Source organism: Hemiscyllium ocellatum, chromosome 18 (assembly GCF_020745735.1).
Source record: "Hemiscyllium ocellatum isolate sHemOce1 chromosome 18, sHemOce1.pat.X.cur, whole genome shotgun sequence".
Classification (NCBI taxonomy): Eukaryota; Metazoa; Chordata; class Chondrichthyes; order Orectolobiformes; family Hemiscylliidae; genus Hemiscyllium; species Hemiscyllium ocellatum.
This window is the reverse complement of record NC_083418.1, coordinates 42,366,164-42,393,204: the sequence shown is the minus strand read 5'-3', so window position 1 is coordinate 42,393,204 and position 27,041 is coordinate 42,366,164. Positions and strand designations below refer to the sequence as shown.

The 27,041-nt window shown below is 40.6% G+C and overlaps 1 protein-coding gene across 3 annotated transcripts in view; it reads right to left on the bottom strand.

Annotated features, from left to right (window-relative positions):
• The window catches only part of dennd5a (DENN/MADD domain containing 5A), a 268,461-nt gene that overhangs the window by 191,903 nt on the left and 49,517 nt on the right, over window positions 1-27,041 (bottom strand). For all 3 annotated transcript variants that reach the window (XM_060838913.1, XM_060838915.1, XM_060838914.1), the window contains 2 exons: window positions 26,808-26,917; window positions 16,284-16,956 (listed from right to left, as the gene is read on the bottom strand). In XM_060838913.1, the coding sequence (XP_060694896.1) occupies window positions 16,284-16,956; window positions 26,808-26,917 (783 nt within the window). The remainder of the gene's footprint in view (window positions 1-16,283; window positions 16,957-26,807; window positions 26,918-27,041) is intronic.

The following is a 27,041-nucleotide window of genomic DNA, read 5'->3' as shown; positions in this document are numbered from 1 at the left end:
TAGAAATTTTTGAACTGAATTTCTTCCTTTGGCTGTTTGCAACTTTGGTGTCACATTTGACTGAGATGAACTTCCAACCTCTTTTTCACGCCATTATTCCCAACTGCCCCTTCCTCAACTCATCTGCTGCAGAAAACCTTGTGTTTTTGTTATATAGAACATAGAACAATACAGCACAGAACAGGCCCTTCAGCCCACGATGTTGTGCCGACCATTGATCCTCATGTATGCACCCTCAAATTTCTGTGACCATATGCATGTCCAGCAGTCTCTTAAATGTCCCCAATGACCTTGCTTCCACAACTGCTGCTGGCAACGCATTCCATGTTCTCACAACTCTCTGTGTAAAGAACCTGCCTCTGACATCCCCTCTATACTTTCCTCCAACCAGCTTAAAACTATGACCCCTCGTGTTAGCCATTTCTGTCCTGGGAAATAGAGTCGATAGCCAGAGACTATCTATGCCTCTCATTATCTTGTATACCTCAATTAGGTCCCCTCTCCTCCTCCTTTTTCCAATGAAAAAAGTCTGAGCTCAGTCAACCTCTCTTCATAAGATAACCCTCCAGTCCAGGCAGTATCCTGGTAAACCTCCTCTGAACCCTCTCCAAAGCATCCACATCTTTCCAATAATAGGGTGACCAGAACTGGACACAGTATTCCAAGTGCGGTCTAACCAATGTTTTATAGAGCTGCAACAAGATCTCACGACTCTTAAACTCAATCCCCTTGTTAATGAAAGCCAAAACACCATATGCTTTCTTAACAACCCTGTCCACTTTGGTGGCCATTTTAAGGGATCTATGTACCTGCATACCAAGATCCCTCTGTTCCTCCACACTGCTAAGAATCCGATCCTTAATCCTGTACTCAGCTTTCAAATTCGACCTTCCAAAATGCATCACCTCACATTTATCCAGTTTTAACTCCATCTGCCACCTCTCAGCCCATCTCTGAATCCTGTCAAAGTCCCGCTGCAGCCTACAACAGTCTTCTATACTGTCAACGACACCTCCAACCTTTGTGTCATCTGCAAACTTGCTGACCCATCCTTCATTCCCCTCATCCAAGTCATTAATAAAAATTACAAACAGTAGAGGCCCAAGGACAGAGCCCTGTGGAACACCACTCACCATTGACTTCCAGGCAGAATATTTTCCTTCTACTACCACTCGCAGTCTTCTGTTAGCCAGCCAATTCTGTATCCAGACAGCTAAGTTCCCCTATATCCCATTCCTCCTGACCTTCTGAATGAGCTACCATGGGGAACCTTATCAAATGCCTTGCTGAAGTCCATATACACCACATCCACAGCTCGACCCTCATCAACGTTTCTAGTCACATCCTCAAAGAACTCGATAAGGTTTGTGAGGCATGACCTGCCCCTCACAAAGCCATGTTGACTGCATTTAATCAAGCCATGCTCTTCCAGATGGTCATAAATCCTATCCCTCAGAATCCTTTCTAACACCTTACAGATGACAGACATGAGACTTACTGGTCTGTTACCTCTATACTTGGCTATTCAAGTACATTTATGGCTGGTTTCCACATTCCACACTCCATTAATTGCACTCGACCCACATTCATCCAAACATGCTGCCAATGTCTTAACAGTCACCCGCACTGGCTGATCTTCATTGATCCCTAGTCAACCAACAATTTGAAACTGTTATCGTTGTTTTCAAATAGCTCCAATGACCTAATTCCTTCCTATCTTTGCAAACTTCTACATACTCACTAACTTCAAAGATATCTGCACCCCCTCAATTATACTTTCATGACTATCCCTAGTTTTAATCATTTCAATCATAACGTAAAAAAGTGTCGTGCTGGAAAAGCACAGCCGGTCAGGCAGCATCTGATGAGCAGGAGAGTTGACATTTTGAGCATAAGCTCTCCATCAGGAATGGTGAGTGGGAGCCCAAGGGAGCCGAGAGATAAATGGAAGTGTGGGGGTGGGGCTAGGGGAGGTACCTGGGAATATAACAGGTAGATAGAGGTGGGTGGGTGGGTGATGGCGATAGTGGAGGATAGAGTGGATAAGTGGGAAGGAAAACGGACAGGTAGGACAGTTCAAGAGGGCAGTGCCGAGACGAAAGTTGGATCTGGGATAAAGTGCCGGGAATGGAAGGTGGGTTGATTGGGGGGGGACCTAAAGAGGTAATTGCAGAGGGAATGGACTCTGCAGATCAAAGATAGGGTTGAGGAGGGAAATATATTCCAGAGAGACCATTCTCACCATGGATATGATCTCCACTCTCGACATCTTCTCTTGCCACTGCAAGGGGTGTAAAACCCACGCCCACACTTCCCACCGCACCTCCATCCAAGACCCCAACGTATCTTTCCACATCCAGAGATATTCCTGCGCCTCCAAACACCTCATCTACTGTATCCGTTGCTCTCAAATGTGGTTTCCTCTACATTGGTGAGACAGGATGCGAACTTGCAGAACGTTTCAGGTACATCTCCGGGACACGCGCACCAATCAACCCCCGTCCTGTGGTCGAACACTTCAACTCCCCCTCCCACTCCGCCAAAGACATGCAAGTCTTGGGCCTCCTCCACTCCAAATTCTTGCCACCGAACATCTGAAGGAAGAACACCTTATCTTCTTTCTTGGGACTACCAACCACACTGGATCAATGTCGATTTCACCAGTTTCCTGATTACCCCTTCCCCCACCTTATCCCAGATTCAACCCTCAAACTTCCCACCTATCTGCTCCACCCTCCACTCCAACCTAACACCATCACCCCCCACATCCATCTCCCTATTGCATCCCAGCTACATTCCCCCAAGCTCCACCTCCCTCCCATTTATCTCTCAGCCCCCTTGGCCCCCCACCCCACATTCCTGAAGAAGAGTTTACGCTCGCACTGTCGACTCCCCTGATCCTCGGATACTGCCTAACCAGCTGTGCTTTTCCAGCACCACACCTTTTGCCTCTGGATCTCCAGCACCTGCAGTCCTCACGTTCTGCTCAACCATAGAGTGGTCATGCCTTCAGTTGCCTAGGCCTTAAAGCTTTGGAATGCCTTTCCTACATCTCATCAACTCTCTTTCCTCAAGACACATCTCCTTATACATCCTTGGTATCAAATTGTGCTTCTTTGCATATTTCATTACATTCAAGATGCTATATAAAAATAAGTTGTTACTTACTTGGAGCTGAAAGGAAAGAAAAATTAGGCACAAGTAATTTCAAGGTAATACCTTGTTCAGCAGTCAGAAACGAAACTGAAGGTCAAGACTGAATGAGGCATTAGTTTGAATCAAAGCATTGAAATTTTTACATTAAATTACATAGTTCATAGCAAGGATCATTACAAACATATCACAAATCCAGGCTTTTAGTCCAAACAGATCATTGCCAGGGTTAGTGCTCCACATCAAATCTGCCCATCCTTCTTTATCCAATCCCATCAACATAGTCAATTCCTTTCCACTGAATTTCTTTTTATTCTCGCTTCCCGTTTACTACATTGAGTTACTTAAACTCTTCATGGAATCAAGTTCGATATTTTACAGCTCTCTGTGTAACAAAGTTTCTCCTGAATTCATTACTGTTTATTAGTGACATATTGTATTTATGCCAATACTGTAGATTGCTAAATACATTGAATTGTCAAAGCCCTTTGAAAAATGGAGATCTACTTTTACATAGAGTATAATGTGAACCATCAGTGCTGTTGTACAGCATATGAAAAAATTAACACCAGTTTAAAATTAATTTGACATTAACATTTTATGAAATAAATTCATTGCAAGGAAATCTTTAACTTTAACCAAAAGATTGAAAACTGTTAAATTCATCATCTTTGTTGTTCACACAAAGAGTCAATTGAATTCAGAGTTGCTGTGGCTATGGCATCATGATAAGAATTGCTCTCAAGATCAGATTTGGTCCTTTCACTTTCAGAATCATCCCTCCACAAATATCATTTTCCTCTCCCAAAGAATTTGCAATTCCACACTTTTTGAATGCTCTATTGACAGCTTGTGCATTCATAGCATTCCACAAACTGATGAAGCAAACACACAAACATGCAAGTGTATTTCCAATCTTTTTCTCCTACAATTACTTACTTGGTCTAATTGGTCCAAACATGATCCTTGAATTGCTTGTCAAGGCATAAATCCAAAGAGTGAACTCTAGATCCTTAGTATAAAAACAATTTGAGTTATATATTTTGATTCCATTCAGAAATATCACGTCCTAATATCCGGAGGGAAATGGATTTCCTTGCACATCGAGAATTTGAGGTTATCAGAAGTAGATAGGAATCGAATTCAAACCACATCACATCAGCCATGATCTTTTTAGATTAGATTACTTACAGTGTGGAAACAGGCCCTTCGGCCCAACAAGTCCACACCGACCCGCCGAAGGGCAACCCACCCATACCCCTACATTTATCCCTTACCTAACACTACGGGCAATTTAGCATGGCCAATTCACCTGACCCACACATCTTTGGACTGTGGGAGGAAACCGGAGCACCCGGAGGAAACCCACGCAGACACGGGGAGAACGTGCAAACTCCACACAGTCAGTCGCTTGAGTTGGGAATTGAACCTGGGTCTCAGGCGCTGTGAGACAGCAGTGCTAACCACTGTGCCACCGTGCCGCCCACTTATTGAACGAAAGAGCAAACTCAAGGGATTGAAGAGCCTACTTGTGCTCTAAATGTGTCTGTTCAGATGCTACCAGAATGCCTATTCTACACATGATCAATTCACAACATCATTCGATCCTCAACCACTCAACTGTTGTCATGAACACACACAAAATTGTCTGCAGGGAAACTGGACCTTCTACATGTTGTTACATTTGAGAACTTACTGCAGTTTTTTAGTTCTGTCAGCCATGGAAACTAGTGTCACCTTGAATCTTGGTGAGGTGATGGTCTACTGGTATCATCGTGAGACTGTTAAGCCAGAAACCCTGGTAAGGTTCTGAGGACTTGGGTTTGAATCCTGCATAAAATCATGAAGGGCATAGATAAGGTGAGTAACAAAAGGTATTTTCCTAGGGTGGGGCAGTATAAAACTAGGGAGTATATTTTTTAAGATGAGAGGAGAAAGATTTTAAAAAGACACAAGGGGCAATTTCTTTACACAGAGAATGATTCATGTGTAGAATGAACTTCCAGAGGAAGTGGTGGATGTTACAACATTTAAAAGACATTTGGACAGGTACGTGAATAGGAAAGGTTTAGAGGGATATGGGCCAAATACTGGCAAATAGAGCTTGTTCAGCTTGGTAAACCTGGTCAGCATGGACAAGTTGAGCCGAGGGTCTTTTTCCAGGTGACAAGGCTCACATGACATTGACTCCAGACCTACAACGATGTGGTTGACACTTAACTGCCCTCAGAGTAATTAGAGATTAGATTAGATTACTTACAGTATGGAAACAGGCCCTTCAGCCCAACAAGTCCACACCAACCCACCGAAGCACACCCACCCAGACCCATTCCCCTACATTTACCCTTTCACCTAACACTACAGGCAATTTAGCATGGCCAATTCACCTAACTTGCACATTTATGGACTGTGGGAGAAAACCGAAGCACTCGGAGAAAACCCATGCAGACACGGGGAGAATGTGCAGGGATGGATAATAAATGACCAGTCATATCCACATCCCATGAATAAACAAAAACATAATTCTTACATCCAGGACTTTCATTAGAATGGTTTTCAAACCTTTCCACTCCACAGGTCTTGATGGACATATTGAAATTCAGAGGCATCTCATTCATGTTGCTAATGTGACAAGTGAACACTTATGTTTTTGCTGCAGTCTAATCAAAATTCATAATTCTGGTATAGAGATCTCTCTGAGCAATCTTGACCTTCTGCAACAACACCAGAAATTTACTTTACGCAAAGATACTACTCCAACTTGCTGCTGCTTTGAAATCTTTGCTGGATTCAGGGTTTGATTTAGTTCACTTAAGTGCATTCTTCTCTGTGGTAATGTAACCATACAGGTGTTCGAGCACATATTCTGATATATACTTTTCAAGATTATGTTATTGGCTACTCCTGATCTCATGCCACATTTGATCTTGATATCTTGTTCCATTCTTTCTCCAGTTTTTCATTAACACCAATTTTGTTCACTACCATATAGTTATTTGAAAAGTTAGCAAATATTATAACATTTAATTCAAAAACAGCTTAATACCTTGTTGTTTTTATTAGAAAACATCTCTATTCGTCAGTACAAATGGTCTGCTCTACATAGGTGTGTCTTTAAAATTAATGTGTTTCCTTGGTAACACAGCAGCGCCCACTCTGATCTCATGCATCAATTTTAAAAAGGTGAAATAATATATGCCTTGTTTAGTTAAAAATTGGAGCCAATTCTTAATGAAAGTATAGCATTTCACAGCAGCAAAATCATTGTTTGGGGGTGGGAATTCAATATGATTCATTCAGTAGAAGTCTAAAGAGGATTTGTGGTACCAGAAAAATCAGGCTATTTTATATGCCAGATCAACATATACAGTACAATCTATAGTAGTTGTGGTCTGCTCAGTAAGTGGAATTATCCTCTTGCCACCTAACCCATAAAACCCATTCATAAATGTGAGATCTTTTAATAGGTCATTCCTCAATCTTCCCTTTTCAGGTAGACTTGATCTGCTGTTAAATAACATTTTTAAATGTTATTTAACAGGTATAATCCCAGTTCTAAGATCATTCAGGTAAATCTTTTTTTGCGCCTTGCACCTTTATCACCATATGCTGCATATAATATTGAGACTGGAACTGTTCAAGGTACTCCATATGTGGCCTAGCCAAATTTTCTTACACATTAACTTTAGCTTGTGTTTTTTAATACTATACTTGTAAAAATTAGATCCAGTGCCTTGTTTCTTTTTTAATCTGTATCACTACTATTATTACTCTATGATGGGAAGACGATGGACAAGGAGAAGGCTAACTTGAAATTAAACACCATTTTTGATCTGTTAGGATGAATAGCTGTTTCTGTACTGTAAATACTTTTTAAGAGCGATCTGTTTGCAAATCTTCCTGATAAAGTCTTTAGTGTCATATTTTCTTCAATAATACAGTTTTCTAAAACCTATATAGATATCCAGATCAGTAAATGTATTTAACAATCTTGCCACAAAGAATTTGACTTCATATTTTTCTCTATAAACTTGTATTGGCCACTTACCCCAAAATCTAATTGCTTGTTCACATTTCCCAAATACTGAACTACAGAAGCAATCATTCCAACATTTACAAATGAAGCTGCAGCAGAACATTATTTCAACGATTCCATCACACACTGCAGCATAGATAAACTACAAAAGGCAGAGGAAAATCACCTATACAGTGTATTCAAAAAGAATTGATACCAATGAACACAGTCCACTGATTTCACAACAAACTCAAAACAAGCAGACAAAACACATCCAGAAACCCTAGCCATTCTCCTTTACATCAAACACATCACAGAAATGACTGCCAGACTACTCAGATCTCTATGCATCAAAGTAACCCATAAAGACAATAAAACAGCAGATTATGAACTTGAAAGACCCTGTAGAGACAAGAAGCAAAACTAATGTACCTTGCAAGAACTAGAACAAACACTACATTGGACAAACAGGCAGAAAACTAGCCACCAGGATACATGAACATCAACTAGCCACAAAAAGACATGATCAGCTCTCACTAGTACCTTACATGCGTATGAGGGAGGATACCACTTCAACTGAGACAACACATCCATCCTAGGACAAACCAAACAGAGACACACGTGGGAATTCTTAGAAGCATGGCATTCTAACCGGAACAAATGCATGGATTTGGATCCATTTACCATCCCCTGAGAAAAAGAACAGGAAATGACATTGCCACCGGAAATGATGTCACCAGCCCAAGAAAACTGAAACACCTAAATAAAAAGCAGGTCATACCACCAGTGCTTCACCAGAGGCTCACTGATTATGTTACCTACCATGGTGACAAAACGTCTGAAAACAAACCTTCCAGCTCAGTGAGCAAACTTACATCTAGAATGTTGTGTCACATATGTGTAAGGAGGCACATTGCTGGTGTGATATTAGGTGTACATAGATTGTAAGTGTAAAAACCTAGCATATCAAACAGCATATCATTTTGATTGTTCACAACAAGGTATGACTATACTTATCCATCTTGTATTTGCAAAATTCTAAATGGAGTGTCCTATATTAGATGTGAACAGCATTTGCTAAATAATCCCAAATGCACAATTATTTACATAGACAACTAATTTAAGAGTCTTTGAACAAGGGTCTCTGAACCTAAAGCATTGACTCTGCTTTCTCTCCACTGATACTGCCAGACCTGCTGAGGTGCTGCAGCAATTTCAGTCTTTGTTTAGGATTGTCAAACTGGATCACAGTTCGGCCTATATAAGTGTGCTGAAGCTACATAAACTGATATACAGGATGTTGTTATTTGCAGACATAAAAGAATATGCCTCACACTGTGCCCGCTTCAATTAACAAAATAAATGCCAGTCATTCTTCAATGTGTTTCTCAACATTATGTCTGACCAAACAGAGTCAGATTCAATCTCCCGGCTTTAAAATTTTCAACAAAGCTTGACAGTTAACAGTCTCATCATTAACCACACATGCTCTATGGAAATGCCTTTAACAATCAAAGTCCATTTTCCAATCGATCAGTACTCTCCTCTCAAATGAATGTTGTTTTCCCTTTTCTTTGATTTTTTTGTGAATGATTTTGATTACAAGATGAAAATATGGGCTGAATCTTACTTTTTTGGACAGCGGAGATGGCTATTTAAGATTACAAAGAGATCTTGATCAATTGGGTCAATGGGCTGAAGAGTGGCAGATGGAGTTTAATTGGGATAAACGATAGGTTTTGCATTTTGGCAAAAAAAACAAGGGCAGGACTTATGCAGTTAATGGTAGGACCCTGGATGGTGTGTAGATCAGACAGACCTCGGGGTTCAGTTATATGATTCTTTTAAATTTGCAAAGTTAGATAAGGTGGTTAAGAAGGCATTTAGCACTCTTGCCTTCATTGCTCAGACCCTTGAGTATAGGAGTTGGAATATCATGTTGAGGCTGGTGAGGGCCAATCACTTTACGCAGAGTGGTTTATGTATGGAATGAACTTCCCGAGGAAGTGGTGGATGCACGTACAGTTGCAATGTTGAAAAGAGATTAAGTACATGAGTACATGAATAGGAAAGGTTTGGAAGGATATGAGCCAAACACAGGCAGGTGGAACTTATTTAGTTTAGGAACATGGCTGATGTGGCATGGCAGCTTAATGTTCCAGGATACAAATGCTACAGGAAGGATAGAAAGGGAGGCAAGAGAGGAGGGGGGAGTGACATTTTTGATAAGGGATAGCATTACAGCTGTACTGAGGGAGGATATTCCTGGAAATACATCCAGGGAAGTTAATTGGGGGGAACTAAGAAATAAGAAAGGGATGATCACCTTATTGGGATTGTATTACAGACCCCCTAATAGTCAGAGGGAAATTGAGAAACAAACTTATAAGGAGATCTCAGTTATCTGTAAGAATAATAGGGTGGTAATGGTAGGGGATTTTAATTTTCCAAACATTGACTGGGACTGGCATAGTGTTAAGGGTTTAGATGGAGAGGAATTTGTTAAGTGTTTACAAGACAATTTCCACATACATTTGATTTAGTATGTGGATGTACCTACTAGAGAAGGTGCAAAATTTGACGTATTTCTCGGGAAGTAAGGCAGGGCAGGTGACTGAGGTGTCAGTGGGAGAGCACTTTGGGGCCAGCGGCCATAATTCTATTAGATTTAAAATAGCGATGGAAAAGGATAGACCAGATCTAAAAGTTGAAGTTCTAAATTGGAGAAAGGCCAATTTTGATGGTATTAGGCAAAAACTTTCAAAAGCGGATTGGGGGCAGATGTTTACAGGTAAAAGGACAGTTGGAAAATGGGAAGCCTTCAGAAATGCGATAACGAGAATCCAAAGTATATTCCTGTCAGGGTGAAAGGAAAGGCTGGTAGGTATAGGGAAAGCTGGATGACTAAAGAAATTGAGGGTTTGGTTAAGAAAAAGAAGGAAGCATATGTCAGGTATAGACAGGATAGATTGAGTGAATCCTTAGAAGAGTATAAAGGCAGTAGGAGTATACTTAACAGGGAAATCAGGAGAGCAAAAAGATGACATGAGATAGCTTTGGCAAATAGAATTAAGGAGAATCCAAAGGGTTTTTACAAATACATTAAGGACAAAAGGGTAACTAGGGAGAGAACAGGGCCTCTCAAACATCAGCAAGGCGGTCTTTGTGCGGTGCTGCAGAAAATGGGGGAGATAATAAACGAGTATTTTGCATCAGTATTAACTGTGGAACAGGATATGGAAGATATAGAATGTAGGGAAATAGATGGTGACACATTGAAAAATATCCATGTTACACAGGAGGAAGGTTGTCTTGGACCACATAAAAGTGGATAAATCCTCATTGGTTAGGCTACTGTTGGAATATTGCATACAATTCTGGTCTCCTTCCTATCGAAAAGATGTTGTGAAACTTGAAAGGGTTCAGAAAAGATTTACAAGGATGTTGCCAGGGTTGAAGGATTTGAGCTTTAGGGAGAGGCTGAACAGGCTGGGGCTGTTCTCCCTGGAGCGTCGGAGGCTGAGGGGTGACTTTATAGAGATTTATAAAATCATGAGGGGCATGGATAGGATAAATAGACAAAGTATTTTTCCTGGGGTGGGGGAGTCCAGAACTAGAGGGCATAGGTTTAGGATGAGAGGGGAAAGATATAAAAGAGACCTATGGGGCAACTTTTTCACACAGAGGGTGGTATGGTTATGGAATTAGCTGCCAGAGGAAGTGGTGGAGGTACAATTGCAACATTTAAAAGGCATTTGGATGGGTATATGAATAGGAAAGGGTTGGAGGGAGCTGGCAGGTGGGACTACATTGTGTTGGGATATCTGATTGGCATGAATGGGTTGGACCAAAGGGTCTGTTTCCATGCTATACATCTCTATGACTCTATGACTAGTTGGACCAGAGGGTCTGTTTCCACACTGTCTGACTCTATGGTTCTAGAAGTCAGAAGTGCATCAGGTTTTTGGAGGGATTTTACACTGTGAGGCGTAGTGGCTTTTCTCACCATATCCTAACAAACCTGCCATATTTACTACCCACCCATAACCTGAATTGTATGACAACAACACAAAATTATGGTGTTACTTTATTACAGCTTAGAGCTACACCAATGAACATGGATCACCATTGCCAGACAAATGAGAACAATATTGCCAGCCCAAACTTATTCATTTTCTCAAACATGCAGGATAGAATTCTCATCAGACAAGGCTGAAAATGATACAAGACCAGCATTTATCCTGCAGAACCACTTCAGTTACATAAAGGGCAGGTCAGAGTCTAACACCCTCCAAGGAAACACTTTTTTGCAGAGGTTTCCAAAGAGGACTGTGAGCCTAGACTTTATGAAATCATGACACTTGGAGCAACACTGTAGAGGAACAGAAGCCAACTCAGATGTGTTCAATATGTCAATTATGTACAGTTAACACAAATGAACACACCTAGGCCACAACATTGTGATAGAACACCAGGATAATAATTAACATTCTTAAGACATATCTGCAGACGCACAGCAGCTAAGCAAAATCTCCCTACTTTCAGAAGTTTACACCATAAGACTTGTCAAACTGCTGAAACAATATATGGACTCTCAGACTTACAAATTTCAGAATTCCTCTCGCTGTGAAGTTATTTGATTATTACCTAACATCTGTGTTTTTACTTGTAATACATGACAGTTATATTGGAAAAAAAAGGGGGTTGTTATATTGTCATCTTTAGAGTTTTGTTCCTTAAGTGATCACCATGCATACTCCGATATTGTCATGACCACAGACTCTATGTCATGTAGTACTCCAGACACAATCTGTGCCGAGGTTATTTTGTACTGAATATAGTAATTTAATTTCACATAAACCCACCAGAGATCTTCAAGTTAATGAAATCCATAAACCTTATTTGTGTTACATTTATATACAGTACAAAAATATGATTAGGCAGCTAACCTCACTAAGAAAAATTAAAATGCAACATTAAACACAAATAATAAATTTACAAGAGAGACAGGGTATCTGGTATAGACAAGAAGAATAAAGTCAATGCTGTTCAAAATGTCCTTAGAGTCCTTGAGTGGTTAGATTTTTAAGATAAAACCATGGTTGTTTATTTGTTGACTAGTGACGATGCTTGCAGGTATCTTTGAGTTATCAGTGAACAGCTGCTTGCTAATTTGCTTTATAATTAGGTGCAGTTTTCAGAGAAGTTGACAAAAATAGAGAAAGAGGCTGAATAATTTCTCACTCATAACAACTTCATATTTTCTTTTTGCTGCTGTGCATAAAGGGCAACTACCCAAATATGCTTCATTTGTAAATTTCCATTGCCTGATTCCATTGACTTTCCAAGCTGGCTGTCAAGCAAGCCTTTCTTCTCCAAATATATGAAATTATCACATAAATGTGCATTAAGACAGGAAATATGCATTTCTGGATGCTGACTCATATTTCTTTGTTTTAATGTCTTTAGATAAAATGGCAATTTCAGTGCAGGTGAGCGTAGTTTATATTACATACATCTCCTTGACTCACTCAAATTGTGATTATAGCAGCCCTTTTAGGCCGACACTTGCCCTTTAAGAATTGCATTTGCTTACACCAGTGCAATCGTATCAGGCAATCCTTGAATCTGAACGTTTAAATGGGTTCCAGTTCAGGTTTAAACGGGATGTGGTTATAATTGCAGGGAGGTGGGGAATGTCCCCTGACATATCCTCACTCCACCATTTTCATGTCCTCATTTCCCTCCGCGCCCCCTCCCCTTCCTGCATCCTCACTTCCCTTCTTCGCATGGCCTCACTCTCCTCTTCCCTCCACCTGCAACTCCCCAACTGACTGACACCTGATAAAGGTGAATTCTTCCAACAAATGTCAGTCAATCAATAGAATAGAAAGGATTTTGTTCTAATTAATGTACATTAATGAGCATTTGGTACAGCTCTTCATCTTAGATTCTCTGTTTTTATTACAATATAGTTTTCTGTCACCATTTATTTTCCTTCTGTGGCAATCTTTACCTAGCAAAGTAGTTATAGAAGTCAGATTGTAAGACTGCATGAACCAGTTACAAGTAAAGGAGGTTTGTCAGTTGAATGCAAAATTCCATGAGATTCAGGAAAACGAGAGTAAGGCCAGATGAGTTTGTATGAGTTTTGGTGGTGCAGGAATCAGTCCAGAGGACTAATGTCAAAAGAATAACACTTACAAGAGAGATTCATCATTCAAAAATCCCAGAAGACTATAGTGACATGAAAACCATCCAAATAATCAATTCATGCACTGTAATAGTTGTGTATAATCCAGAACATGACTAACCGCTTGCATGTAGAAGCTAATTTACTGAATAGAGTTAATATCCAATATTAACTAGTCAACTCACTGAAGAATCAGTTGACTTCAATATGCAGGAGTGAATTGAATTTGACAATCAGTTATCGTGTAATCACTGGATTATGATATACTGAACAATACTTATATTGGCTTGAAATGTTTGAAGTCAGCAAGGAAGCAAGAACACACTCTACTGCCCTTTAAGAAAGGTCGAGTGATCTCTAGTTAGGAAGTTCATTCTTCCCCAAAGCAGTTGAAATCTGGTACTGAAATAAGGGCACATCTTGCTGTGCAGTAACAGTGAGGTTAGCAAGTGGGCATCCATTAAATTATTCATGCACTGTTAACTTCAAGTGAAAAGCATTTAAAATCTTTCATGTTTCAATTCAATTTTCACATGGTGAAATAAAGACTGGACTGCAATAAAGATAGAAGCTAAAACAAAGATGCACACTTTTGAAAAGAAAAGTACTTAAAGATGTTGAATGCTTAGTTATGCAAAAATTTGACAAGATTACAAATATAAAATTAATTTTCAAAACCAGGAAGCATGTTTAGTAATAATTTACCACAGGGGTTTCTCAGGGTAGTACAATTTATCTTCAGCTATTTTATCAATTACTTTTCTCCATAAAAGATCAGGAATGGGGATGTTTGCAAATGATTGCACAGTGTTTTGCAAAATACAGCATAACACTTCTGATGTTTTTGGAAATAAATATAATGTTGGATAAAATAGAGGAATGGAGAAGGTTATCGATACAATATTATACCTGTACCACCGCCAAGCAAGCTTCCCATGGCAAGCAGGAGCATCACTCAACGAAACTTGAAAGTTCATTTTTCTTAACCAAACATTCATTTAAAATCTTAGGTTTGGTGTTTGTTAAGATAGTTAAGCAATAATTCTATGTACCTGTCTGCCACTAAATGTCTGCAAAGATTCAGCTTGTTAGAGTTTACTGTTTGGCCAGCATGTGGGAGAAACAGATGTTTAAATCACTGGTAGAAAAGCAAAGAATTGGCAAAATCCAGAGGTTAAAATCAAGGGTGAGAAGAAGGCAGGAAGATTAAAAAGCCAAGGTCACTGTAATGGTGGAGTTTCAAGTCTCACAAAATTGTTTAGGATGGAAAAAGAAATCCTACCTACCAAACCAGCTTGCCACAAAATGAGTTGATAAACACGAGCACTGGTATCCAGGCTGGAGCAATGTTTGGCTACTAATCAAAACCCAGAAGTGAATCTGGGTGGCTACAAACTAATGCTTAAAATTAGTAAATAAAATCACATACAAAAAGCTCCAAAATCAGGTGAAATAATAGCATAGTGGAATAAACTTAGATAACTCACAGAATATTGTCATATGTTGCCAGAAGTCTACAATCATAACAATCTGACACAAATGTTAACATAGGATTTGACAGTACAAAATAATCAAATGATTAGATTCCATCCATGTGTAAAGGCTATTTGAGTTAACTAGGCAAAGGTGGACAAAGGGACAAGACTTAGCTATTTTTATACTCCTTTCCGTTTGAGTAAAGGGCAGCTTTCCATTTATCTTCCCTATCACTTACTGAACATGTATGCTAATTCATTGTGATTCATGCTCGAAGATTCTCAAATCTCCCACTGCAATAGAGTCAGTGACATTCGCAGGCAGTTCCAATGTAATTCCATTGATCTTTAGCAAGAAAACATTAAACGGATTAAAACAAAATTGAATTCTTGAGTAACTCCAGAACTGACATCTTAATCACTCACACAAACCCAACTAACCCCTCAGCTGCCTGAACACCAGCCTAACCATCCTGCTGACCATGCCATCACTACTTCATCTACATACTGACTCACTCATTCATCTACACACCCGTCCACTCATAATCAAAGACAGGTCATTGAAATTTACCACACAGCAGCTAGTTCCATAAAGAAAGGGGACGAATCCTGTCTTCCTCCCAAATCTACTCTGCTTTGCCAGCATTTCCCAAGGGTGCTGTACTCCACATTTTTGGAAAAGCCAGACTCAGAAGGTTCTGGAAGAAATGTGGAACAACATCAAGTCAGGGGATTTTCCAGTGGAATGGCAATGAGACAACGATTGCCAATCTTCTGAAGATCTAACACCATGTTTAACCCCCTTGACTATGCCTCGCATAATCACTTCAAAATACTGACGGTCCTATCACCTGAACACACTAATTTTATGAATAATTTGTTTACTCATGCTATCAACTAGTTATCATCTAATTGTCCTTCTAAGTCTTCGTTCACAAGCTTCTGAAGGCTTCCAGAAAATATGTTTCTTTTCTCCATTGGGTTGGCTGGAAGCTTATTTTTCACATTTGCCTTTAATTCTCTACACACAATAATTCTTCCAATTTTTGTCACTGGATTCAACTTTAACATATACTAAAAGTTTTTAAAACTGAAATATTATCCAAACTTTTAACTTACGGAACTTAAGATGCAGCCCTATTCCGCCATATCAAGTTGATGCATCTATATTTACCAATGTTTCATCAGTTAATTTTGTTCCAATTTATTCATTTTCCCTTAAGTCTTTCCATTATTTGCTCTTCTTATTGTGTTTGTGATTCTGTATTTTCCTTCTCTATTTTAATACTGAAACTGAATCAATACTTCCCAGTTAGAATAGGATGAGAACATCATGATCAATATCATAAATCATCACCTCTGTAATCTTGCAGGTCTACGACTATTTTCTGCAGCACTTGCTGGTACTTCTATCAAATGTAAAATGAATTATGAATGATGGACTTACGTTGGGAATACAGCAGGATTTGAATTTCCAGCAATGCACAGGTGAAGAGCTGTAGTACATTTTCCAGACCCAATAGTTCAAACATCTCATTAATTGGAAAGTCAAAGAGTGGTAACTCATTGGTGCTTGGCCTTTGACAAACAATGGGACCGTATACACCCAGAAATTTTAAGGACCTCCCTGCTGGTGGCAAAGGCACCTCGTACAGTATGTTGTAAACATAACTTTCTAGTGGTAAAGGTGGAGGTTGAAGAGAAGTCACAGCTTGATGGAGTTGCTCAAGCACCTTCTTACAAGCTTGCATGAAAGGCATCGGTGCAATCAAGCAAATGCATTTCGAAACGTACAAAGTGTCCTTGCTAATATCATAAGAATTGAAACGCTGTAGTTTTGTCATGCCAGTAGGTATATCACTGCAGTTATCAGAGTTACTCTCAGAAGAGTTTATGCAGATTGTAGACGAAGTATGAAGGATGTCATATTGTTCTGCATTATGCATGTGATACAAAGTTTGCATTGCACTGCAGATCTGTTTACTAGCCACCTCTTCATAAAATGTGAGGGCAAATCCATAGGTGCGGGAACCATCTTCTCGGGTGATGATAAATGAATGGAATTGTGGATCTCGGTTGTCAGACTGTGTTTTAAAGGAAAGTCCTTTGGGCATGCAGAGCTTTAACACAAAACAAAACAAGAGTTAGATATAAACACAACGGTGCAAAACATTTGACTTTAAAACATGGACTTAAAAACTGGTGTCCACAGGTTCTTGAGAATAGAGATCCCAAAAGAACCCAGCAAGCCATCACATTGTCAACCTGAGATTTAAGCAGTATGTTCACAAGCCTTCATATTTTTTCCTTCAACTTTTACATGGCATTTATGGCAGAGAACAAGGCCATAAGCCAATGGGTAAATGTCGGTGTTTCTACAACACAAGCCTTAGCCCACCTGACTTCATCTTATCCTATCGTCCTATCCTTTTGTTGTTTTGTTATCATGACCTTATCTAGCTTCCTAGTAAATACACCTACACAACTCCCTTCAATCACCAAAGGCTCACCATTGAAGAAAAGGAGAATAGGTTAGTATATCTAGAGACCTATTCACATCTTACATCTGTTGCCATCCACCAAAATAAATTTTCTACAATGAAGATGCAGTTTTGGTTCGAACAGTCTTTGGAATTTGGACAGTGTTTATTGTGATGAAATAAATGATGAAACCCAGAAGTGAGGGAGCTAAATTACTATGGGATAGTGGTAGCCCACACAAAAGCATAATTGTCATGATAAAACTTAAGTGTTCATTCAGCTAGCTGAAATAAGTAACTTCTTTAAACTAGTCTCCAACCAATTGTATTCAAAGTCACAGAAATTGACTGAAGAAAACAAAACACAATTCTTTGTGGCAATTTGAAATTGTGTTGTACAGGAATTCCTAAATTTTATTTAACTATAGGGGTAATATTGTCAACAATGCTTTCTCTTAAAATTAGATAATATATTATTCATATATTTTGTTTAAAATCAGCAGCCTGGTTTATAAAGATCATACAAGCATTGCAGGTGCCCAAAACCTGTTCTGCTGTGCAGGATTAAAAATGAGTAGTTGGATTCATTCATACAATATTCACCAGTTAAAATCTTGTGGAACAGTAGAAAAATGGAATAAGAAATAAACACTTATTGGACCAGATTTTGCATTAAGAATGACAGCCAAAAGCACTCATCATTACTTTGGATAAATCAAACAGCAAACTTCCACTGAGCAGTTACTGTCTGAGGTGTCCTACTAGTTGATAAGCTACATTTCACTAGCTGAATGTGGCATTGACATCAATCTGGTGAGACCAGTGTGCTTGCAGATCATATAACTAGGGGAGTGCAGAGTTCTTTAAACTAAATGTTGGAATGAAATAGTCTGTTGATGAAATGTGATAAATTAAAGAGAGAGGACAAGACAAGAAAGCAAGATAATAATAAGGGTAAGAGCAAATTATTGCAGATACTGGAATCTGTACTGAAAACAAAAAGTGCTGGAAATAATAGCAAGTGAGGCAACATCCATGGAGACGGAGCTAGGTAACATTTCAAGTCTAGAAGACTCCTCATACACTTAATAATAAGGGTAATAATGTTATATCAATGGCAAGGAGAGATAGAGGGTACAAACTGCCAAGAAATAAGGCTAATGGTTACAAAAATAGTAAAAAGACAGAACTAAGGCTCTGTATCTAAAGTGCTTGCATTTGAAACAAAATTAATAAACTGACAGCTAGAAATAGATATGTTTGTTCTAATAGTCATTATAGAGACATGGCTGTAAGATGATAAAGGATAATATTCAAGAGTACATAATATTTGGAAGGACAGGAAGCTCGGAAACGGTGGTGGGTAGCTATGTTAATTGAGGATAACATCATTACAATGTTGAGATGACCTTAGTTCTAAAGGTCAAGATGTAGAATTGCTTTGGGTTGAGACAAGGAAAGAGTAACCTCAAATTCAACTTGAGGAATTAGTTTACGGATCCCCAAATAGTAGTTACGCTGTAGGACAGGGTTTGGAGGAAAAAGGGCTTGTAGAAGAGGACAGTGATACCTTTGAGTGATTTTAATCCACATATGGATTAAACAAATCATGTTAGTAAAGAAATGCTGGAAAATGAGTATAATAATCTGTTTTTCAATACAGTTCTTACGTTAGCATTCAAGAGCCAAACAAAGAGCATGCTATTCATGTCCTTCTATTGACCAGATTAAGGATGGTCTTATAGTAAAGGCTATCTGAGGAATTTCAACATAGAAACATAGAAGATAAGAGCAGGAGGTGGTCATTTGGCCCTTTGAACCTGCTCTGCCATTCATCACGACCATGGCTGATCATCCAACTCAATAGCCTAATCCTGCTCTCTCCCCGTAACTTTTGATCCCATTCACCCCAAGTGCTATATCTAGCCATCTCTTGAATACATTCAATGTTGTGGCATCAACTACTTCTTATGGTACTAATTCCACAGGCTCACTACTCTTTGGGTGAAGAAATATCCCCTCATCTCTGTCCTAAATGGTTAACCCCGAATCCTCAGACTGTGACCCCTGGTTCTGGATGTACCCACCATTGGGAACATCCTCCCTACATCTAGCCTATCTAGTCCTGTTAGAATTTTTATAAGTCTCCGTGTGATCCCTCCTTATTTGTCTGAACTCCAGCAAAAACAATCCTAACTCGTCAATCTCTCCTCATATGTCAGTCCCACCAACCTCGCAATCAGCCTGGTAAATCTTTGCTGCACCTCCCTCACAGCAAGAGCATCCTTCCTCAGAAAAGGAGACCAAAATTGCACACAATATTCTAGGTGTCGTCTCACCAAGGCCCTGCATGACTGCAACAACACATCTCTGCTCCTGTACTCTAAACCTCTTGCAATAAAGGCCAACATACCATTTGCCTTCTTTACCGCCTATTGCACCCGCATACTTACCTTCAGTGGCTGGTGAACAATGACATTCAGATCCCGCTGCATACTCCCCTCTCACAATTTAAAGCCATTCAGGTAGTAATCTGCCTTCTAGTTTTTGCTTCCAAAGTAAGTAACCTTACATTTATCCAAACTGTACTGCATCTGCCATTGATTTGCCCACTCACCCAACCTGTACAGATCTTGAAGGATCTCTGCATCCTTGTCACAGTTCACCCTCCCACCCAACTTGATACAATCTGCAAAAGATAATTACAAATTGAATAAAAGCATTCAATTCCATGAGACTAGAAACAAGAAAGAAAACTGAACCCACTATTCATAAAATAAATGAAGAATGATAACAAACAGAGAAATTAGACTGAGAGAAAGCTACCTAAAATATAAAAATACATAGTGATAGTTTCTACATATATTTAAGTAGGGAAAAAGCAAACTGATCATTGGTCTGCTAAAAGAGTCTGGGGAATTAATAATAGAAAATAAGAAAATGCGGTTTGCATTTCACAATTTTATTTTATTATAATGAGTTTAGAAGCTGAATGGCTCTGGTGGAAACCAAACTGAATGTCAGTAAGTAGTTTATTGCTCAGCTAATACTACATGGCAGCACTGTTGATGACACCCTCCATCCAACGTTCATTCTAAGCAGTGTGACCAATCTGGGCTATGCTATCAGCATTTAGTTCCACTTTCAGAAGTTGCTACGGCACATGGTCTTTAGAGGCAAGACAAAAAAAAAATGTAGTTTCCATCATTTTACTAATGATTGAAAGTAGACAAGGTTGGAATTTTATGCACAGGACTAATTTGGCAGAATGTCAGGTACATGCCAGTGTTGCAGCTGTGCTGGAACAGCTTAGCTAAGGGCACGCTTTGTTCAAGACTTTAGTACTTTTGCTGGAATGTTATCTGGATCCATAGACTTTACAGTACCCAGTGCCTCCAATCATTTATTGATATCAGGTGGAGTGAATTGAATTGGCCTGAAAAATGACATCTGTGAAGCTGGGGACCTTGGGAGGAGGCTGGGATCATCCACTTAAAACATCTGGCTGAAAATTGTGCAAATGCTTCAGCCTGATGTTTTGCACTGTTGTGCTGAGCTCCCCCATTATCGAAGATAGGATGTTTGTACTCCCTCCTGCTCCGGTGAGCTGTTCAATTGTCCACCATCATTTACAACGAATGTGACAGGACTGCAGAGCTTAGATCTGATCCATTGCTTGTGGTATTGCTTAGCTCCATCTGTCATTATTTGCTTTTTGGCACACAATTAGTCCTGTAGGTTTACCAGACTGATACATAAATATACCCTGGTGCTGCTACCCTCTTGTACCCTGCATTGAACCAAGGTTAATCCTCTATCATGAAGGTGGTAAGATGGGGCAGATTGTATTGGGAGTATAATTTGGTTGCTGTTGATGGTCAAAGCCATTCATGGATTCAAAGTTTGTGCGAAGATTTGTAGCTCGGGTGCTTGTTGTAGTGGTTCTGTTCGCCGAGCTGGAAGTTTTTGTTGCAAACGTTTCGTCCCCTGGCTAGGAGACATCATCAGTGCTCAGGAGCCTCCTGCGAAGCGCTTCTTTGATGTTTCTTCCGGCATTTATAGTGGTCTGTCCTTGCCGCTTCCGGGTGTCAGTTTCAGCTGTCCGCTGTAGTGATTGGTATATTGGGTCCAGGTCGATGTGTCTGTTGATGGAGTTTGTGGATGAATGCCATGCCTCTAGGAATTCCCTGGCTGTTCTCTGTCTGGCTTGCCCTATGATAGTAGTGTTTTCCCAGTCGAATTCATGTTGCTTGTTGTCTGAGTGTGTGGCTACTAGGGATAGCTGGTCGTGTCGTTTCGTGGCTAGTTGGTGTTCATGTATGCGGATTGTTAGCTGTCTTCCTGTTTGTCCTATATAGTGTTTTGTGCAGTCCTTGCATGGTATTTTATAAACTACATTAGTTTTGCTCATGTTGGGTATTGGCTCCTTTGTTCTAGTAAGTTGTTGTCTGAGCGTGGCTGTTGGTTGGTGTGCCGTTATGAGTCCTAGGGGTCGCAGTAGTCTGGCTGTCAGTTCTGAAACGCTCCTGATGTATGGTAGTGTGGCTAGTCCTTTTGGTTGTGGCATGTCCTCGTTCTGTGGTCTATCTCTTAGGCATCTGTTGATAAAGTTGCGCGGGTATCCGTTTTTGGCGAATACCTTGTATAGGTGTTCCTCTTCCTCTTTTCGCAGTTCTGGTGTACTGCAGTGTGTTGTAGCTCTTTTGAATAGTGTCCTGATGCAGCTTCGTTTGCATTGTTCATGACAGCACTGTTCACTTCGATTGACAAAACCCTAGCCAGAGAAACAATAGCCAACCTACTGGACATACAGAACAAAAAACAGGAGGCGGAACCTATCAACAAAGACGGCATACTTAAACTACTGGACTTGTGCCTCACTACACACTTTACATTCAACAATCAGATATACGAACAAATCAACGGAACACGCAGGGGATCACCAATCTCGGGACTCATAGCAGAGGCAGTTATGCAAAGGTTAGAACAAACAGCCCTACCACAAATTCAACCCAAACTCTGGGTCAGATATGTCGATGACACGTTCGTTATCATCAAAAACACGGAAATAGAAAAAACACACCGGATCATCAACGCCACACTCACAGGCATCCGATTCACGAGAGAAGTAGAAAAGGATAGCCAACTCCCATTCCTAGACGTGATAGTACAGAGAACACCGAACGGAGAATTCACCACAAGGGTACACAGGAAAACAACACACACAGACCAAGTCCTAAACTATGAAAGTAACCACCCCAACACACGCAAACGAAGCTGCATCAGGACACTATTCAAAAGAGCTACAACACACTGCAGTACACCAGAACTGCGAAAAGAGGAAGAGGAACACCTATACAAGGTATTCGCCAAAAACGGATACCCGCGCAACTTTATCAACAGATGCCTAAGAGATAGACCACAGAACGAGGACATGCCACAACCAAAAGGACTAGCCACACTACCATACATCAGGAGCGTTCCAGAACTGACAGCCAGACTACTGCGACCCCTAGGACTCATAACGTCACACAAACCAACAGCCACGCTCAGACAACAACTTACTAGAACAAAAGGAGCCAATACCCAACATGAGCAAAACTAATGTAGTTTATAAAATACCATGCAAGGACTGCACAAAACACTATATAGGACAAACAGGAAGACAGCTAACAATCCGCATACAAGAACACCAACTAGCCACGAAACGACACGACCAGCTATCCCTAGTAGCCACACACTCAGACAACAAGCAACATGAATTCGACTGGGAAAACACTACTATCATAGGGCAAGCCAGACAGAGAACAGCCAGGGATTTCCTAGAGGCATGGCATTCATCCACAAACTCCATCAACAGACACATTGACCTGGACCCAATATACCAATCACTACAGCGGACAGCTGAAACTGACACCCGGAAGCGGCAAGGACAGACCACTATAAATGCCGGAAGAAACATCAAAGAAGCGCTTCGCAGGAGGCTCCTGAGCACTGATGATGTCTCCTAGCCAGGGGACGAAACGTTTGCAACAAAAACTTCCAGCTCGGCGAACAGAACCACTACACCATTCACGGATGCCCACTCTGGACTTGCTAGAACTGATCGAATTTATCCTATTTAGCACAGTGATAGTGCCACTCATTTTGACAAAGGATATCCTCAATGGAAGACATGATTTCATCTCCACAAGCACTGTGCAGTGGTCACTTTTATCAATACTGCAGTGGACAGATGCATCTGTGGCAGGCAATTTTACAATGGGAATTTACAAATCAGCACATCTCATATTCTTTTTCCTTTTCAATTTCTTGGCTCTCCTTTGTTAAATTTTAAAATCTACACGATCCTCAAATTTACTACATTTTTGGCAACATAGCAAGTCTTTTCCTTTGAACTCCTCTTGCTAAACACAGTTGAACCACATTTTCTGCATGATTGTTGTACCTTAAAAAGGGATTATAAAAGTTGTTCAAATCATATATTCATTCTTCAAATACTAGTTACTGCTTGACAAGTAAACAAGTTAATATTCAATTGAAGTCTGATATAACATGAATCAACATCTGTAAATTTGCTTATAATATAGCATTTCACAGTTCCCAAATGAGCTGTATCTTACTTCCACAGCACAACTCACAGAATCCATTCCTCTGCATGTGGGCAATGTCTTGCCCCTCAGACTTAATCCAAGATCCAGTTTCACCTTCAAGCTGACAATGCCCTAATTTAGCCTCATTCTTGACTAGACACCCTTCTCAGCCTCAATCCTATACTCAGACTTGGACAGGCCCTGACTACTTCCTCTTCCCTCCTCCCCTCCCAGACTCAACTCTTCTTCTCCTCCCTATAACCCATCAGACCATCTCCCAACACAGTCTACAGTGAGCTGACACACTCCTTAACCCAACACAACTCCCTATTCTGCCTCAGCTCAACTAACCCATCACAACCCTGACCCCTTGTATCCCCAACTGGGCCCATCTCCAACTCTTTGCATATCTCACATTGTCGAGAGTGTGGCGCTGGGAAAACACAACAAGTCAGGCAGCATCTGAGGAGCTGAAGTATCAATGTTTCAGGTATAAGACCTTCACCAGAAATGATGACAGGCTTATGCTATCTCTCACAATGTGGCCACTCCTGACATACACAGACTTGCTCCAAAGATAACCCTCCCTCATCCAAACCTGACATCTACCTCAGTCTGGGAGAAAGTGAGGACTGCAGATATTGGAGATCAGAGTAGAGAGTGTGGTGCTAGGAAAGCACAGCAGGTCAGGCAGCATCCGAGGAGCAGGAGAATCTATGAAGAGCTTATGCCCGAAACGTCGATTCTCCTGCTCCTCAGATGCTGCCTGACCTGCTTGCATTTCCAGCACCATACTCTCGGAATCTAACTCAGTCTGGCCTGACTGGACTTCTGCCTTGGCTTCCCAACTTGCACCTACACCATACTCACACCCATCCCCAACTTATTTCCCCAGAATATCTCTTTCCCCACCATGACTCTCTCTGCACACCGGAACCTCTTTCTCCATGTAGCAAATCTCGCTGTGGCCTGCTACCCATCCACTACTGCTGCTCTCAGTCTACCTCTCCTCAACCACCCACTATTCCCTCTTTTGTTCCTGCCAGTTCCCACCCCTTGCCCTCAGTGACATCTTCTCCCCTGCCCTTTACTCACCCCTACCACCCCCACCCCCGTGACCAATATTGCTCTCACCCTGGGAACACTTCCTCTGTTCCTCTGCAACCCAGTCTTAACCACTCCTCTACGATTCCCTTTTTGCTCCTTTCTTCCTCTGTCATGAATCCCTCTTTTCCCTTTGCACTCCACCATGGAATACCTCTTTCTCTCTCCTCCTCCATGACTCTCTTTTGTCATCTCTCCTCCTTCACTGACTCCTTCTTGCATTCCACTCAACCTGTGCCATGACACTATTTTGCCTCCTCCAGTTCAATTACCTCTTTCCCATCCTCCGTTGTGACTCACTCTTTCAATCAACTTCCTCCTTACTACATCCTCCATAACTCTTCTTTTATCCACCCTCTTGTTGCCTTCTCTTCCCTGCTCTCTGCCCATCTTCCAACATTCCTCTTCCCCCCTCACCATCTTCCTTATGACCTCATTGTCCCTCTACTCTCCTGCCTCTCCTATGATGTCACTCTCTTCCCACCCCCTTAGCCCATCCTCCTAATATCCCTCTCTTATCGGCTTCCCCATCCTTCCAATGTTTCCTTCCTCAATTCCTCTTCCACCATATTCACTACCCTGCCATTATTTGCCACGCCATCCACTTCCATCTTCTCTATCCTTCTCTCCTCCGCTACCACAGCTCTGATACCATCTTCTCTTTCACCACATACAAACTTCTCTCCTCACCTGTAATCAATTGTTTTCTTTTCCTTTCTTCCCCTGCTCCCACAGCTCTGACTGTCCCCTGCTTCAATTCTTCCTTCACTGTGGTTCTAACTCCCCTCCCATGATTGCCCACCGCATTACCGCCCCAACACCACCTCCCCAAGCCCATTGTGTATTTTACAATAAAGTACTGGAAGTTGCAATAAACTTGTTTTTTCAATCCTAAATTATATTATCTTTGAGTGAACCCCACCCCCATTAGGCTTCCAGACATTTTTACAGGTTGTTCTGCTATAACGTGACAGTAGCGTTCCTCTGAAACCTCATTCTATAGAAAATCGCTATATAAGTTCAGCAAAAAGTTTGAATAATGCAAACAGCACCCACAATTTGTCAATCACGTTATACCCAATCCGCGATGATGAAACACAGATTCTACCAGAATGACCTGTATAGAGCTTAGCAAGAGAAATTTGAGTTACAAGTCCACCACTAGTACCATCATTCTTGGTGTTCCATTACACTGCTTTGCCGGTGCCCCAGAGTTGAAACACAGCCTTGGAACTACAGATCAGTGAATCTAACCTTAATCATAGACAAGTCAATAGAAGTAATCAAATGTGTTTTTATAAGTCACTATATAATATAGACCTACAAAGAGCACACAGCATAACTTCAGAAGGTATTTTCAAATGAGGCAGGCCACCTAACCTGTCACAACACAAGTCTACTCACATTGCTGCATCTGATTGTTTTTAACGTGATAAAGTATTTGATTTGAACATCTAGTTATCTTCAAAGTCCATTACATATAACGATTATGACTTAAATAATAAGATGTGTAGATTAATTTATCTTCCCTTCCCAATTTGCAACCTCTGGGCTATACACATTGGCTAATTACAGGGATAATTGACTTCCAGACATTTAACAGGGAAAAAGGCATTGTTTAATTGTTGTCCCTCCACAAGGGGAAGCATCTGCCTTAAGCTTAAGCTTTCATTTCAATGTATGGCCCAGATTTGAACCTCAACACATGAATGTGTACCAAGGATTCAGAATGCAAAACAAGCAATATATTTATGGATTTAGACCAGTTTCTCAGAACATGCTGTATATACTAACCATCCCAACAGCATCCTGGTCAAAAGGGTTCCATTCCACATTTTCTGGATAATGAGCCAACACTTTGGATTTAAAAGTTCTTCGTAATGGACTCTGCTCATAGTTTTCACCTGAATCAAAAACAAAACAAAATGTACAGAATGATAACGGTTTTCCCATCCTGGACACAAATATAACAGTACAGCAGTGACCAAAATCCAAGAAAAGATAGATTAAGTCACCCTACAAAAAGAA